At 34.3% G+C, this 16,410-nt stretch overlaps 1 protein-coding gene across 1 annotated transcript in view; it reads right to left on the reverse strand.

Annotated features, from left to right (window-relative positions):
• Nucleotides 1-961: 961 nt before the first annotated feature.
• The window catches only part of GPR153 (G protein-coupled receptor 153), a 258,601-nt gene continuing 243,152 nt past the window's right edge, over nt 962-16,410 (reverse strand). The window contains exon 6 of the mRNA XM_053690392.1: nt 962-9,205. Within this exon, the coding sequence (XP_053546367.1) occupies nt 8,444-9,205 (762 nt within the window). The 3' untranslated portion in view covers nt 962-8,443. The remainder of the gene's footprint in view (nt 9,206-16,410) is intronic.

Consider the following 16,410-nt stretch of genomic DNA (forward strand, 5'->3'; position numbering starts at 1 on the left):
AGTGAAAAAATTGTTTGCTGTTAGTAAAATGTAAAACACAGTATAATAGCCAGCAATGTTCTGTTTTTTTTTGGTTTGTTTTATAAAGCATTTCTAGATCTGCCTTGTATTTACAATCTCATGTACTTAAGGTGTATGGAAAATCACATTTGTGATGGTCTGCTAGTAACTTTATACTAAATACAATGTGCTTTCCAGTCCCTTCTCTGTGTGTGTTTTGGGGGGGCTGTGTGTGTGTGGGGGGGGGCTGTGTGTGTGTGTGGGGGGGGGGGGGCTGTGTGTGTGTGTGTGTGGGGGGGGCTGTGTGTGTGTGGGGGGCTGTGTGTGTGGGGGGGGCAGCTGTGTGTGTGGGGGGGGCTGTGTGTGTGTGGGCTATGTGTGTGTCTATGTATGTATATATACACACACACTAAAGTGGGCGGAGCCATCTGAGGGGCGGGGCTAGTGCTCCCCCATCTTCAAAAGTCACCAGCCGCCACTGCGTTAGTGATATTTTAGATGAAGTTGAATTAATCCGTTGAAACAAAGTTGCGCTATAACTTGCTTTTTAATATAACTATACAATTCAAATACCCTGCTGGGCTCCACCGCCAATTTCAAAAGTACATTTTTCTGTGAGCTGACGGTTTGAATTGATATCCAATCAGCGCTCTCCCCATATGGCACTTCTGTTGTAGCAAGAGCGCTGATTGGAGAGCAACTCAAACTGTTAGCTCATAGAAAAAAATACTTTTGAAGTGGGTGGTTGAATTTTAATTTTATAGCTATATTAAAAAGTAAGTTTTAGCGCATTTTTGTTACAACTAATTTATTAAATTCTATCTAAAATATAACTAACATTCTGGATATGATTTTAAAAAGGGAAGAGTTTAACATCACTTTAAAATTTGTAATATGAAACGGTCGTTCTTTTGTGTTGAAAAAAGATTTTGACATGCATAACCCCTCAATAAAAACACTCTTCTTTCAGTTATATCTTTATTAAAATTCACTTTTTTAACATTTGTAAGAGCAAAACAAAAAATATAGCGTTATGAAGCCATATTTTTCCAAAGTGTAAAAGATATACAAACATTAAAAAATAGGAATCCGTTTTAATGATAATCATATACAGTGACCATAAATCATTTATTAAAAAATAACAAAAATCAGAAAAAACAGGACATAATCTTATTAATATGTATAAAGCACATACGTTTTACTAAAATGGTATTGCCCCTATGCCATAAAACACAATGTGATTTTGTTATTCGCATGCTGTCGTTTCTCTTCACTACCCATTAAAATGTATCCGAGGGCTAAAGGGACACTAAACCCAATTTTTTTCTTTTATGATTCAGATAGTGCATGCAATTTTAAGCAACTTTCTAATGTACTCCTATTATCTATCTTTATTTGAAAAGCAGGAAAGCAAAGCTTGGTTCAGCACCTGGTTCAGCACCTGGGTTGCGCTTTCTGATTGGTGGCTAAATGTGGCCACCAATAAGCAAGCGCTATTCAGGGTGCTGAACCTAAAATGGGCTTGCTACTAAGCTTTACATTCCTGCTTTTCAAAGAAAGATAGCAAGAGAATGAAAAGATTGATAATAGGAGTAAATTACAAAGTTCCTTAAAATTGCATGCTATATCTGAATCATGAACGGAAAAAATTAGGTTTAGTATTTCTTTAAAGAGACTTTGCTTTGCTTAACGAAGCTAGCAGTGCTCTCAGTACGTTATTGATATATTGCAATGCCAATATATGCTTTCTGAAATATTGATAACTGCAAACAGTCTGGGATTCTAACGAGTTAATTGGTAGATAAATTAAAAAAATACCTATGTAGCTTAGTAAGATGAACAGCACTATGTACATGACAAATTATGTGAATTATGTGGTACTTATGCCAGTTTAATATTGATATAAATATATTTTATTTAATGTGATATAATTAAAGACGTCACAATATCATGAAAATCTGTTTTTCTAACTTATGATGAATAAAATATTTTACCTGGAAATTACAGAGAGAAAAGATTATGGACATATCTTATAAGGAATATTTACAATCTGCATAGACAACAATATATAGATAAGTTTTTGTGTCAATCTGCTGTTGAAGGTAATATGTCTACAAAGGCCACATTAGAATTATCAAAAGATGACATCTATATAGTTTTATTATTTTGAATATATTTAGCAATCTAATGTTTTGTGAAGATAAAATCTTAAAGGGATATGAAACCCCAACAAATGTGATTCAGAAAATTTTAAAGTTTTCAATGTATTTCGTTCCCATGGTATTCTTTGTTGAAGAGATCCCTAGGTAGATTTCTGGATAACTTAATGGCAGGAAATAGTGGTACCATGCAGTGCTCTTGCAAATGGAAAACATTATTACAAAACTGCTGCCAGATAGAGCTTACCTGCTTTTCAACAAAAGATACCAAGAGAATGAAGACAACTTTATAATAGAAGTAAATTAGAAATTTGTTTAAAATGGCATGCTCTACCTGACTCATAAAACACAAATTTTGGGTTTCATTTAACTTTAAATAGTCCTAAGTAGTTATTGTGATAAATATAACATCATGTTTCAGACACAAGGACATTACATGTATTCAGTCTCTTATTTCTGCAGTACCAATTTGTTTGCTATAAAGCTTGCTGACATTTTGTTCATTACCAGAAATCCTTTTGATATTTACTTTATTGAATAGTATATGTTTTAATTTATATTGTGAGTTTGATAGTGTGTTACTGCAAGGCTTGACAAACCCAGGCACCAGGCAAATGTTAAATAAAAAGCTACCTAACTTTAAACTAATACTACTGTATTGGTTTTGTATGATAGAGAGTAGAGAGAGATAGAGAGGAGAGAGACAGAGAGAGATTTCTCCAACTTACACAAAAAAAACATTAGGAACATGAGTTATTTATTTATTTATTTTTAAAAAGCCTGAAATACATTTGAAGTGCCTTTGTTTACAAAAAAGTTACTTTAACGGGGAATTTGTGCAATAATAATGGTAAGTGTCTGAAACCAAGATCCCCAGTTATGAGAAATGTCAACATTAATACGTGTCATTATTCTTCCTTGATATGTAAGATTTTGTCATCCTTTACTAATGGGATATTAAACTCATTTTTTTTTTCTTTCATGATTCAGATAGAGCAATCAATTTTAAGCAACTTTCTAATTTACTCCTATTATGAATTTTTCTTCCTTCTCTTGGCATCTTTATTTGAAAAGCAGGAATGTAAGCTTAGGAGCCTGACCATTTTTGGTTTGGCACCTGGGTAGCACTTGCTGATTGGTGGATAAATGTACAAGTAAAGTGGAGCGCAATCAATAGTTATCTCCAAAAAAATCTTTAAAAATGTAAAATGTACAAAAGAAATAGGAATAAGCAAATATCTTATTAAAATATCAATTATATAGGTTGCCTTTCAACTTTCAAAAAGTGTCATGCACCTCTTTATGAATATAACCATCATGTAAAGCATTTTTTTCTTTTATTATTTTTACCTAATTCACTATTTTAGTTAGAGAAAGCATTTTTGTTTATTTTTTGCGATTTGTTTTCTTAACCATTTTCACATCTTTATTAACTTAATAATATTACTTTACTCTATTTAGAACTAAATATTTTTGAAATATGTGCACAGTTTACCTTGGTAACAGAATTCAAAATGTATAAAGTCCCAAAAAACTTTTACATTAAGTGAAAACTTTGTTATGCATTCATTTTCTGTAGGTTCATACATTTCCATATTCATAGCTCAGTAACACATAAGGATATTTATCAACAAGATGCTTTGGGGTACAATTATCAAGCAGCAGATGTCACTTATTCAGCGCTCGCCGGAAACAGGATTTAAGAAGCAGCCGTCTTAGGACCGCTGCTCCTCAACTCGTCCGCCACCTCTGAGGTGATACGATCGGGATGATTGACACCCCCTGCTAGCGGCCGATTGGCTGTGAATGTGCAGGGGGCGGTATTGCACAAGCAGTTCACCGGGGTATGACAAATCTACCCTTTTGTCTATAACACTGGTTTTCAAACCTGTCCTCAGATCTCCCTAACAGGCCACATTTTGAGGATATCTGAACTGGAGCACAGGTGAAATAATCAGCTGATTAGTAAACACGGTTATTTTACCTGCTCTCCTCAAAGGTAACCCCCTGGCCTGTTTGGGAAGGCGTGAGGACAGGTTTGAAAACCAGTGGTCTATAACTATAATTTCCTGTCTGAATTCTATTAAAGTAAGAACACTCCTGGTCAGTGGCAGTTCTTGGAAGGGGCACTGGGGTGGTATCCACCCCTTTCATTATTGTAGCATACCTTCTAACATTTCCCAAAGTTTTGCAGGGCAGGGAGGTGAGGAAGTGGCCACTGAGTATTACTTTGGTGGGGCTGGATTTGTCATAAACAGGGTGAAGTGTAGTCGGGGCATGTGATGTGCCGAGCGGGGGCAGTCTCTAAAAACAGGAAGATTTGCCCTGACTGGAGAAGGCACCAAAGGGACAACAGGCAGACATCCCAACATGTGACAATCCTGCAAGATCCGGAGTGGTTGGAGGTTTGCTGTAGCTCCCCCCCAAATATCAAAGGACAATCTACCCAGAATTTGTCTTTTTTGTACTCTTGGCATATCATGGAGAAAGGTAAAGGAGGGAAAAAGTTATTACTGGTAGGGAAAGGTAGTGTGGGTGACCCTTGACATTTGGTTGCGACTTGGATCCAATAATCCCTGACTAGAAGGCCATTTATTCCCAATGTGTGATTATCTAATTGGTGATTACTCATATGATACAGGTTTTAGCATTGCAGTTAAACAGCATTACTAGCATTAATGAGAGTCCAGCAAGAACTCATAGGGACACTATATGAAGATGGAGGGTGTACAGAATGCAAAATTAGACACTTTTTAGTTCAGACCTTTCGCTAGGGATGAAAATAAACGCCATCTGCACCATTTGGCTTATTTTGGAGCAGGAAAGTTCAGAAAACAACAGACTACAGCCATTTTCAGAATGTATTTAGTAAACAAATGCTGAATTGCATATTCAAATTTCCCACCACCTTATGCAAACATTTGGTTCAAGACAACTTGCTTCCTCCATACTTATAGCATAAGTTGCCAGTACCATTAAAGGGGCATGAAACTCATTCCCCTCCCCCCATAATTCAGATAGAGAAAGCATTTTTAAACAACTTTCCAATTTACTTCTATTATCAAATTTGCTTTGTTCTTTTGGTATCTTTTGCTGATGGAACACAATGCACTACTTGGATCCAGCTGAACACATCAGATAAGCCAATGATAAATGGCATATATGTGCAACCACCAATCAGCAGCTAGCTCCCAGTAGTGTTTTGCTGTGCCTGAGCCTACCTAAGTATGATTTTCAACAAAGCATAGCAAGAGAACAATACAAATTAGATAATAGAAGTAAATTGGAAAGCTGTTTAAAATTGTATGCTCTATTTGATTCTTAAAATAATTTTGTTTCGGTGTCATATCCCTTTAAAAGGACATTAAACTCAAAATTCTATTTACCATGACATGCATAGTCAAAAAACTTTGCAATTTTCTTTATTTTCATTATTTATTCTGCTCACTTTTCCTAGAATTTAAATATGAAAAATGCAGTTAGTCCACTCCCCATCAGGAAGGTTGGAGTGCATTCCATATAATTCAGAACCCTAACCCTATACATGCTACACAGTGACTGATTGATATATGCAGGTTCATATTATATCTGTCCACCATTAAGGACATAAAATATGCAACTCTCAAGAGGCTTTCCAATTAATGTGTCACTGAACTGCAAAACAATGCAATTCTTGCTTAAAACATGTGAATATTTTAATGCTTTTAACATGTATTTTGCATACAGATATTTTACAAATCAGTAATTAATTTCTGCACACATAAAATAACTTTAATGTCTGTTTAGCTGGATAGTTCTGTATCCCTTTAAAGTGCATTAAAACACACAATATGGTTGTTCCACTGCACAAAAGAACATATTCTATACCTATTAGTTTAAAAGACAAACAAATAGCCCATAACAACTAAAAAAGCAATATTTGGGTTTTAGTTCTCTAAAAAAGGGGTCTAATTCATCTCTATTACTCTTTTTTTTTACTAAAATGTTTATAATACTTAAAGGGACAGTATACACTAATTTGCATATAACTGCATTCAATAGACACTACTATAAAGAATAAGATGCACAGATACTGATATAAAAATCCAGTATAAAACTGTTTAAAAACTTACTTAGAAGCTCTCAGTTTAGCTCTGTTGAAAAGGTAACTGAAAAGCCCACTGCAAGTGGGAAATAAGACACTCCCCCCTCCCCCTTCTTTTGCATAAGACCCTTTATACAAACAGAAGTAAGCTAGATTAGGTATCCGTCGGTATTCTCCTAAAACTTTGGGGCTTGGTTAGGAGACTGAAAATCAGCACAATGTTATTTAAAAATAAGCAAAACTATACATTTATAAAAAAAACCAAAAAAAACTTTATGGGCTATATAAATAGATAATCTACAAAACATTTATGCAAAGAAAAAAGGAGTGTATAATGTCCCTTTAAAGGGATACAAAGGCATTTAAAACAATTAATTTGTTTAAGGTGAGTAATAGTTTGTGCAAGATCAGGAGGAACTTTGTTTGTCTTCAATGATAAATCATCATAAAACCTTTTTTTATTAGCAAATAGGTTCCTTAAAATAACATATACGTAGAAAGAGAAAAAAATGCCATCTAATAAATCTAGACTAAGAATAAGGAATTAGAACAAGTAATTTTTTACATCAGAATGTGCCCCATAAAAGATTATTTTGAGTAGGTACAAGCCAACCAGTATAACTAAATCTGATTGTGAAAGCAAACTGGGTTCCTGGAATTAAAGGGACATTCAAGTACAAAATAAACTTTCATGATTCAGATAGGGCATGTCATTTTAAACAACTTTCCAGTTAATTTTATCACCAATTTTGTTGCTTTGTTCTCTTGGTATTCTTAGTTGAAAGCTAAACCTAGGAGGTTCATATGCTAATTTCTTAGACCTTGAAGGACGTCTCTTGTCTAAATGCATTTTGAAAGTTTTTCACCACTAGAGGGCATTAGTTCATGTGTTTCATATAGATAACATTGAGCTTGCACACGTGAAGTTACCTAAGAGTCAGCACTGATTGGCTAAAATGCAAGTCTGTCAAAAGAACTGAAATAAAGGGGCAGTTTGCAGAGGCTTAGATACAAGGTAAAACATGTATTATTGTAACTGTGTTAATTATGCAAAACTGGGGAATGGGTAATAAAGGGATTATCTATCTTTTTAAACAACAATTCTGGTGTTGACTGTTACTTTAAGAATTATAGTGCCAAACTTTTTTTTTTTTTTTAAATAGAAAATGACACAACAAAGAGATATTCTTGCATCCAAACAACCATTTTGTTTCATGCATCACAGAAAGAAACTAACTTCCTGGAAATAATAAAATACCTCAACATTACAAGGGCACATAAACCAAACCGTGGCAGTTCTATTGGGATATCTAAGCACCCAATCTTTTAGATTACAACCCTGTTATGATGATTGGACTAAGGAAGAAGGTTAAATTGCCCCCACTCACTACCCACAAATCCCCTATGACTTCACCCTGCCTGTGACTCCACCTAAAAATACACCTGTGACTCTTTCTTTGGATCTTCCTGATTAGTCCTCAGCTTCCTGGTCCCTATGTGAAGTTCTGCATATGAAATGTTTGACCCCAAAAAAATAAATTTCTTTACCCACCACTCAGACCAAATAATATATGTTGGGTTGCCAAAATTAGGGCCCTTTACAAATACTGCTCACAGGAAAAAAAATACAAAATTCCCTTTACTTCAGAAATAACACAAATGTGAATGTTAGTATATCTATACATTAAGGTATATCACATAATTCTCTAGATTAAAAGATGTGATACTTTACAGCACATACCATAAATACATTAGCAAAAGTACAATGTTCATAAAATAGCAAATATTTATGTTCTTCAGTGTGATTTACACTGAACACCCTTTTGTAATAAAAACTCAAGGTGTAAATCAAAAAGTCACCTATAATAAGTAGCGCAAAAAGTATGCATGCATATATTACATTGACGATGAATGCTAATAAGATACAGTGGGTTGTAAGATTTGTTTCCATATTCAACTCATTACAAATATTCTCTTAGAGTAAATAAAGGCAGTTTTTGTTCACAGCAAAAAAAAATCCAAAAAAAAAATCACGTACTGTTATTTTCCTGAATATCTTCCTATTATGTATTAAATTCTGTTAAAATTGTGCCTGGTCATTTTAAAAACCAGTTTTTTTTTTCTTTGGTGTTTCATCCAGTTTTAGATATTAAAAAAAAAAAAAATGATAACAACTGTAAAACCTGAATTTAATGTTTTCCTAGGATGTGGACCCAATAGAATCCGAATGAAAGGTTACATATCCAGAAGACGCTGATGGTGAACTTAAAAAGCTGTTTGTACTTCCTTTACTTTCAACAAGGTTCTCTTGTCTATTCCATGTGGTACTTAAACCACTTTGGTAGTTGCCAGAATCGTCACTGCTAATGACAACTGCAATTTCATCTAGTTTGTCTGATTCCATTTTTTGAGCATTTCTTTGACTGTTTTGCTTTCTCTGATGCCCCTCAGTATAAAACTTTTTATGTTCATCAAAGGAATGAAGGTGACCAGGTACGTTAAGTGTACAACCCTTCCCATGTGTTGAAAATCGACGTATCCCTTGTGGTTCTCGATCAAAATCTGTCAAAGCAAAGTGAGCAGATGACTGATGCTGTAAAGGATCTGGTATTAGAGAGATGGAAGATGATCTAATTGAGCTTTTTCTAGGACTTGGAAGAGGAGTGTCATCAATAAAACTTACTATCTCTTCCCGACTAAAACACTTATAGTCTTCTTTGTAAAGTTCTTCTAGAGTAAATTGTTTCAAAGAAATGAGGCCTTCAGAAGATCTCCTGCACTTTCGATATGCTGAATCTTCATGGTATGATATGAGACTGCTTCTTCTGTCTCGTCTAGGGAGACTAAAAAATTGAATCGCTGCCATATCTTCTGCAGAACCCCAGGTATGAAGAAAGGCTGGGATCTGTCCTGTGGTCCAAATATCATTTTCATCATGAGAATACCGTCTTGTTGGAGGGACCTAAAACAAAAAATAAAAACAATAAAAAGGTGATGATTGACTTTCACACACAAAAAAAAACTATGTTGAAATGTTAAAATTACTAAACATCATGGCTTGGTGTTCATAGTAGATTAAATCAAATAGGTAGCCTGTTTCTTTATATAAAAATAATGCAAATATACAATCTAGATTTTTAAAACCTTCTTAGCAGGGGCTTTGTACTGTGGAATTATAGCTTTCTTTAAATAAAAGCTATTAAAGAACTTTACCTAATCTTTAGTGGGTACTTTAAACCTACTTCTAATTCATCTAGATGACTTTATGCTTTAAAAAACATTATACATTCTCAATTTATATTGTACAATGTTCTTTGATACTAATCTGCCCATTTTTGAACAGTCCAGTGATATTTTAAGAACGGTCTATTTCATCGTAATAAAATTGACTTTTGTTCTTTTTCCAGTGTACAAGTTCAATAAAAAATGAATAAACTCTAAGGGCTATAATACAAGTGAGGCGCAAACAGGTTTACGCAAGCAATATTGTGTTTTAGTGACCCTTTTTAATTGCGCTGATATTACAAGTTGAGCGAAATACTTACCGCGATCTGCTGTGGTTAACTGTTTTCCAAAAATAAAAAGTTGCACAAAACACTTAAAAAATACATTACAAAGTACACTTACACTCATAATAACACCATCTAATATATATATATATATATATATATATATATATATATATTCTGTATATACGGTATATATATATTTTTTTCTTTTATTAATATTATTCTTTTTTTTAAATTGCATTAAAAAGTTATAAGGGCTCAAAGATATGAGATCTCAGGAGTTAGAGGAAAAAAGGCAGACAAATATCTTTAACATTGAGATACATACATATACATGTCTAAATATGCATTTATATATACTGTATATGTCTATTTATGTATACATACATATGTATTAATGTATTTATATGCGTGTGTATATATATATATATATATATATATATATATATTTACACACATAAAAACAATAATATATATGTAGACATATTTTCATGTGGTGTATGCGCATATTACAGTATGCGATAATGTTTGCGCATATTACAATATGCGATCGGGAATACGTGTGTTACAAACATGTTAAAGAACATTGGAATAGGAAATATTCATAATTGCATGTCGGGTTTGTGCTAATGAGAATATGTCATGATGTTTGCGCAAGACAGTCTGTGTGCTAGGTTTTTTTTTAAAAAAAAAGTACATTGACTTCTATACGTTAACGCGCACGCGATATTGTAAGTTCAGTTATTTTAGTTAGTGGGGTTCAAGCTTGTGCAAAATATGTTTTTTTAAACTTGTAATACCAGTGCAACACAGCTAGCGCAAAAAGGTTAACTCTAGCGGAGTTTTCGCAATTGTGAAAAAATATATATACGGCGCCACTTGTAATCTAGCCCTCAATGTTTTGTTATCAAGATTTATAACTTTGGAATGACTATCAAAAGACAATGCTGCAATTTTAAGTGCAATTAAAGTGTGCAATGCTTATAATACTCTAACATACATACAGATATGTATCTACTTGTACTTGGAATTTATTTAAAAGCCAAATGATTCCTTACTAAATGTTTCACAGGAGACTGCAAGTTGCTTGAATAATATTTTTTTATATGCAGCTTTTTTATGGTATTGTCAAGTTCATTAAAGGGACATAATACTCATATGCTAAATCGCTTGACAGAGATGCAGCATAACTGTAAAAAGCTGACAAGAAAATATCACCTGACCAAATCTATGTAAAAAAGGAATATATTTTACCTCACAATTTCTTTAGCTCACCAGAATAAGTGCTGTGTAAACAGATGTACTTCAGCTGCTGCAAAGCTGAAAGTTGGAAGAAAAAAAAATAGCCAATCAGCTTAACCAGTGCTGACAGTAATGCTTTGCCTTTGCTGTGATCTCATGAGATTTCGCTGTGATCTCATGAGATTTCATAGAACTTACTTAAACTGAATAGGAAAATAACATGACTGTGCCTGCACATGCCAGATGCAAACTCTCTTGCAAGTCCTGGGACTAGCATCCTGACTGGCTGCTTAAAGTCTCTTTTCAGTGGGGTGTCAAGATATTCAGGGGATATTTTCTAGTCCGCTTTTGACAGCTATGCTGCATCACTTTCAGGTGCTTCAACATTTGGGTATCATGTCCCTTTAAAGGGACAAAAAAAAATAATTTCATGATTCAGATAGAACATACCATTTTAAACAACTTACAATTTTAAACAACTTTCCAATTTTCTTCTATTATCAAATTTTCATAATTTTCTTGTTATCCTTTGTTGAAAAGCAGGAATGTAAGGTCAGGTGCACGTGTCTGCAGCATTATATGACAGCAGTTTTGCAACAATGTTATACATTAGCAAGAGCACTAGATGGCAGCACTATTTCCTGTCATGTAGCGCTCCAGACATGTGCACGCTACCTATCTAGCTATCTCTTCAACAAAGAATAACATGAGAACGAGCAATTTTGATAGTAGAAGTAAACTGGAAACGTTTGTAAAATTGTATTCTCTATCTGAATCATGAAAGAAAATTTTGGGATCCATGACCCTTTAAGGTATTATTTTAGCAACTTATCAAGTGCATGTAAAATTATAGCTAAGACTGTCCATTTAATTTGTAGTCTAAAACTGACCTTCTTGTCAATACAAACTTGCAAAAATTGTAAATTGTTGAGCATATTTAAATAGTCGGATACTGTGCGATTTATAATATATGCATTATTGTTAGGGTGACAATATTGCCGCTTTAAAAGGGACATATATGAAAAATACATGTGTCAGGGCTGTTTTCAGGGCTGCTTAAAGAAAAGTTTTGTATAAGAACCCTGACGTATGTATTTTTCATATGTGTCCCTTTTTTTTTAAAGTGGCAATATGGTCACCCTAATTATTGTTTATGTTTCTTAAACAACTCAAGCCAGATGTATGTTCTAGATAAAGCAGTATTACAGCACACTGACACATGCATATTACAAATAAAAAAAAAGAAAGCACACATGTTGACTGGATGACTATATCTTTGAGAGGTAAAAATCCCTAGCGGTAACAACATTTGACTTTAATCTGCCCAATGCTAGAGAGGAAACACGTTGCTTGAAAGGAACCTCTTGCAGTAATAAGGATAAGGATATACAAAAGAGACTGGTAGGTTTGCCATTTCCTTGCACTTTAGGCTGACCCTTTTAAATTCCCTAGGCATCATGTTGAAGAAATCAGACCAATCTGAAATTTAGAAAGCACAAGACGGAATTACTAAAAAAAACAAATCAGCAATATTTTTTAATATTTTCTTAAAGGGACAGTCAACACCCATGAAAACTTTATCCCATACCTTAGATCAACAACAAAAATGAGCCTGCACCGCATCCCATCTTCAATAACACTAACGTTAGGTGGTTAATCTTCAATGAACATTTAGTTTTCAGCGGTAGATATGGCTGCCAAACTCCTCCCCCTCTTCCTCCGTCCCCTTCTTGTTTTAAATCAATACTCGTTCACAGGGACACTGTTCTATTTCTAATGCGCATGCGCTGTATAATTGTAGTACGCTCGCTATTAGAAATAGAAAGTGTCTCCGTGAACGCGGCTAAAGAATCTAGCCGAGGATTTGATGCTCATTGGCTGAAGACTTAGAGAAGAAGCCTCCTACGTAACAGTGGGGGGAGTTTGGCGGCCATATCTACCGCTGAAAACTAAATGTTCATTGAAGATTAGCCACCTGACGTTAGTGTTATTGAAGATGGGATGTGGTGCAGGCTCATTTTTTTGTTGATCTAAGGTATGGAATAAAGTTTTCAAGGGTGTTGACTGTCCCTTTAATCTCTAAAGCTTAAAAGGAACAGAAAACCCCAAAATTTTCTTTCATGATTCGGATAGAAGATACAATTTCAAACAAGTTTTCAAATTTGCTTCATTCTCTTGTTATCCATTGCTGAAAGAACAGCATTGCACTAATGACAGATAGCTGAACACATCTAGTTAGCCAATCACAAGAGACAAATGTGTGCAGGAACCAATCAGCAGCTAGCTCCCCCTAGGAGGATATGTGCGTATTCTTTTTCAAGAGAACAAAGCACATTTGAAAAAAGAAGTGAATTAAAAAGGTGTCGTAACATGACATGCCTTATCTCAATCATGCAAGTTTAAAGGGATATGAAACCTAACATTTTTCTTTTGTGATTCAGATACAGCATGTGATTTGAATGAACTTTCTAATTTACTTCTATAATCAATGTTTCTTCCTTCTCATGGTATCTTTTGTTGGAAAGCAGGGACGTATGCTTAGGAGGCGGACTATTCGTGGGTCACTATATGGCAGCAGTTTTCCAAGAATGTTATCCATTTCTAAAAACACTAGAGGGCAGCACTGTTTCCTGCCATTTAGTGCTCCACATGCCTACCTAGGTATCTCTTCAACAAAAAATATTATGGGAACTAAGCAAATTTAATAATAGTAAAAGTAAATTGGAAACTGTTTTAAAATGGTATTCTCTGTCTGAATCATCAAGAAAAAGTTTGGGCTTCATATCCCTTTAATTTTTTACTTTCCTATCCCTTTAAACGTAAAGCGCAGCAAAAGTGCAAACAAATGGTTTAAAAAGCAATTATCTTAGAGACAAAACTGGCTTTGCACCAATCAAGAAATGTTGTTTTTCTTAAAAGTAAAAGTTATTACGTGTGAATTGCTTAATCCCTCTGTCCTGCCATTCTTCATTAATCCCCGCAAGCTAATCATGTAAACTAAAACAATAACAAAACAGAATATAATGGTGAGATATTATATATCAGCTTTCATTTTCATTACATTTTGTTACTTATTTGCATTGTAAAATTTGTAGAATAAAATGGATTAAAAGTTGTTAAAGGGATAATAAACACCAAAAATTTTATTGTTAAAAAAAAGATAGATAATCCCTCTATTTACCATTCCCCAGTTTTCCATAACCAACACTGTTAAAGAAATAACCTCTGTAATTAACTTGTATCTAAGCTTTTGCAGACTGCCCCTTCTCTCAGATCTTCTGGCAGACTTGAATTACAGGCAATTAGTGCTGACTCTTAAATAACTCCACGTGTATGAGCACAATGTTATTTATATGAAACACGTATACTAACGCTCTCTAGCTGTTAAAAACTGTCAAATGCATTCAGATGAGAGGCGGCCTTCAAGGGTTAAGAAATTAGCATATGAGCTTACCTAGGTTTAGCTTTCAACTAAGACTAACAAGGGAACAAAGCAAATTTGATGATAAAAGTGAATGAGAAAGTTGTTTAAAATTACATGCCCTATCTGAATAATAAATAAGTTTAATTTGGATTTTACTATCCCTTTAAAAAAAACTCTTAAAGTGTTAAATTAAAGGGATAGAAAGGTCAAAATGTAATTGTTCATGGATGCATTGCAATGTGAAATAGAAACATTTTTGCAATATACTTTCATTGGGAAAATGCTTCTAGTAAAAATGACAATTTTACTAAAAACATTTTTATTAGTTAAAGTATATTGCGACAATGCTTTTATTTCAAATTGAAATGCATTTATGCACATTTCAAATTTGACCTTTATATCCCTTTGCCAAAAGTAAAAAAATATTTTTCTAAGAAAATAACAAAAGTAATGTACAGATGATGCCTTTAATAACTAACTAATAGTGAATACAGTTGAAATCTTTCAGGACACTGAGGTCCCTTTGTCAATTTGAATAGAAATTATAACATTAGGAAACTTGTATATATTCCTCATACACATTATCTAGTGTTACTTTACATTCTGTTTTGAGATGTGCACTGTAAGCATATGGATTAAAGGGACACTGAACCCAAATTTTTTCTTTTGTGATTCAGATAGAGCATGCAATTTTAAGCAACTTTCTAATTGACTCCTATTATCAAATTGTCTTCATTCTCTTGGTATCTTTATTTGAAATGCAAGAATGTAAGTTTAGATGCCGGCCCATTTTTTGTGAACAAACTGGGTTGTTCTTGCCGATTGGTAAATAAATTCATCCACCAATAAACATGTGCTTTCCATGGTTCTGAACCAAAAAATAGCTTAGATGCCTTCTTTTTCAAATAAATAAAGCAAGAGAGCGAAGAAAAATTGATAATAGGTGTAAATTAGAAAGTTGCTTAAAATTGCATGCTCTATTTGAATCACGAAAGAAAAAATTTGGTTTCAGTGTCCCTTTAATATTGGTCATAAAAGTGATGGTAAATCCAAGCGCTTAACAAATGATAAGATTTACCATCACTAAAAATCAAGGGGAGTTTCATTGATCAACCCTTTGGGGTACATTTACCAAGCAGCGAATGCTGCTTATTCCTCGCGAGTCTTCCGGCTCGCCGGAAACAGGAGTTAAGAAGCAGCGGTCTTAAGAATAGATACGATCGGGATGATTGACACTCCCTGCTAGCGAATGATTGGCCGCAAATGTGCAGGGGGCGGCATTTCAGAAGCATTTCACCAGAAATGCTTGTGCAATGTTAAATGCTGACAGCGTATGACATGATTCGTTATAGCAAATCATATCCGCCCAGGGTTTGATAAATCTACCCCTTTCTGTATCGTTGCCCCTCGCTAAATTCAACAGCTCCCGCCGCCCACAGCACAACAATCTTCTACCAATGAGGTACCGCTTACATCTCTGAACCAATAGCAGAAACCTGTCAGTTGACACGCACGGCTATTGGTTCAGAAATGCAAACGTCACCTCATTGAAGGAGATCGTTGTGCCACGTGCTCCGGGAGCCACTGAACTTAGCACTGTGCAATGGCACAGAAAGGGTGAGTTTAACACCCTTTTGTACACGTTAGATCAATTAAACTCCCCTTGATTTTTAGTGATGGTAAATCCTAGCGTTTGTTAAATGTACAATGGGGTCTACTCAAGTATACACTGACTATGAACCAAAATAAAGAGAAAGTAAAATCAAAATTAAACTCATGGTTTAAATAAAGCATGCAATTTTAAACAACCTTTTCAGTTAACTTCTATTTTCAAATTTGTTTTGTTCTCTTGGTGTCCTTTGTTAAAGAGTAAAGCAGTGTTTGCAACAGTGTTTAACATTTCTAAAAACATTATTGAAAACACTACTGCCTTAGAGAGCTAAAGAAAATTACAGGCTCCTGAAGTCTTATGAGTTTTCCTAGGTTTACTAT

This window comes from Bombina bombina, chromosome 8 (assembly GCF_027579735.1).
Source record: "Bombina bombina isolate aBomBom1 chromosome 8, aBomBom1.pri, whole genome shotgun sequence".
NCBI lineage: Eukaryota > Metazoa > Chordata > Amphibia > Anura > Bombinatoridae > Bombina > Bombina bombina.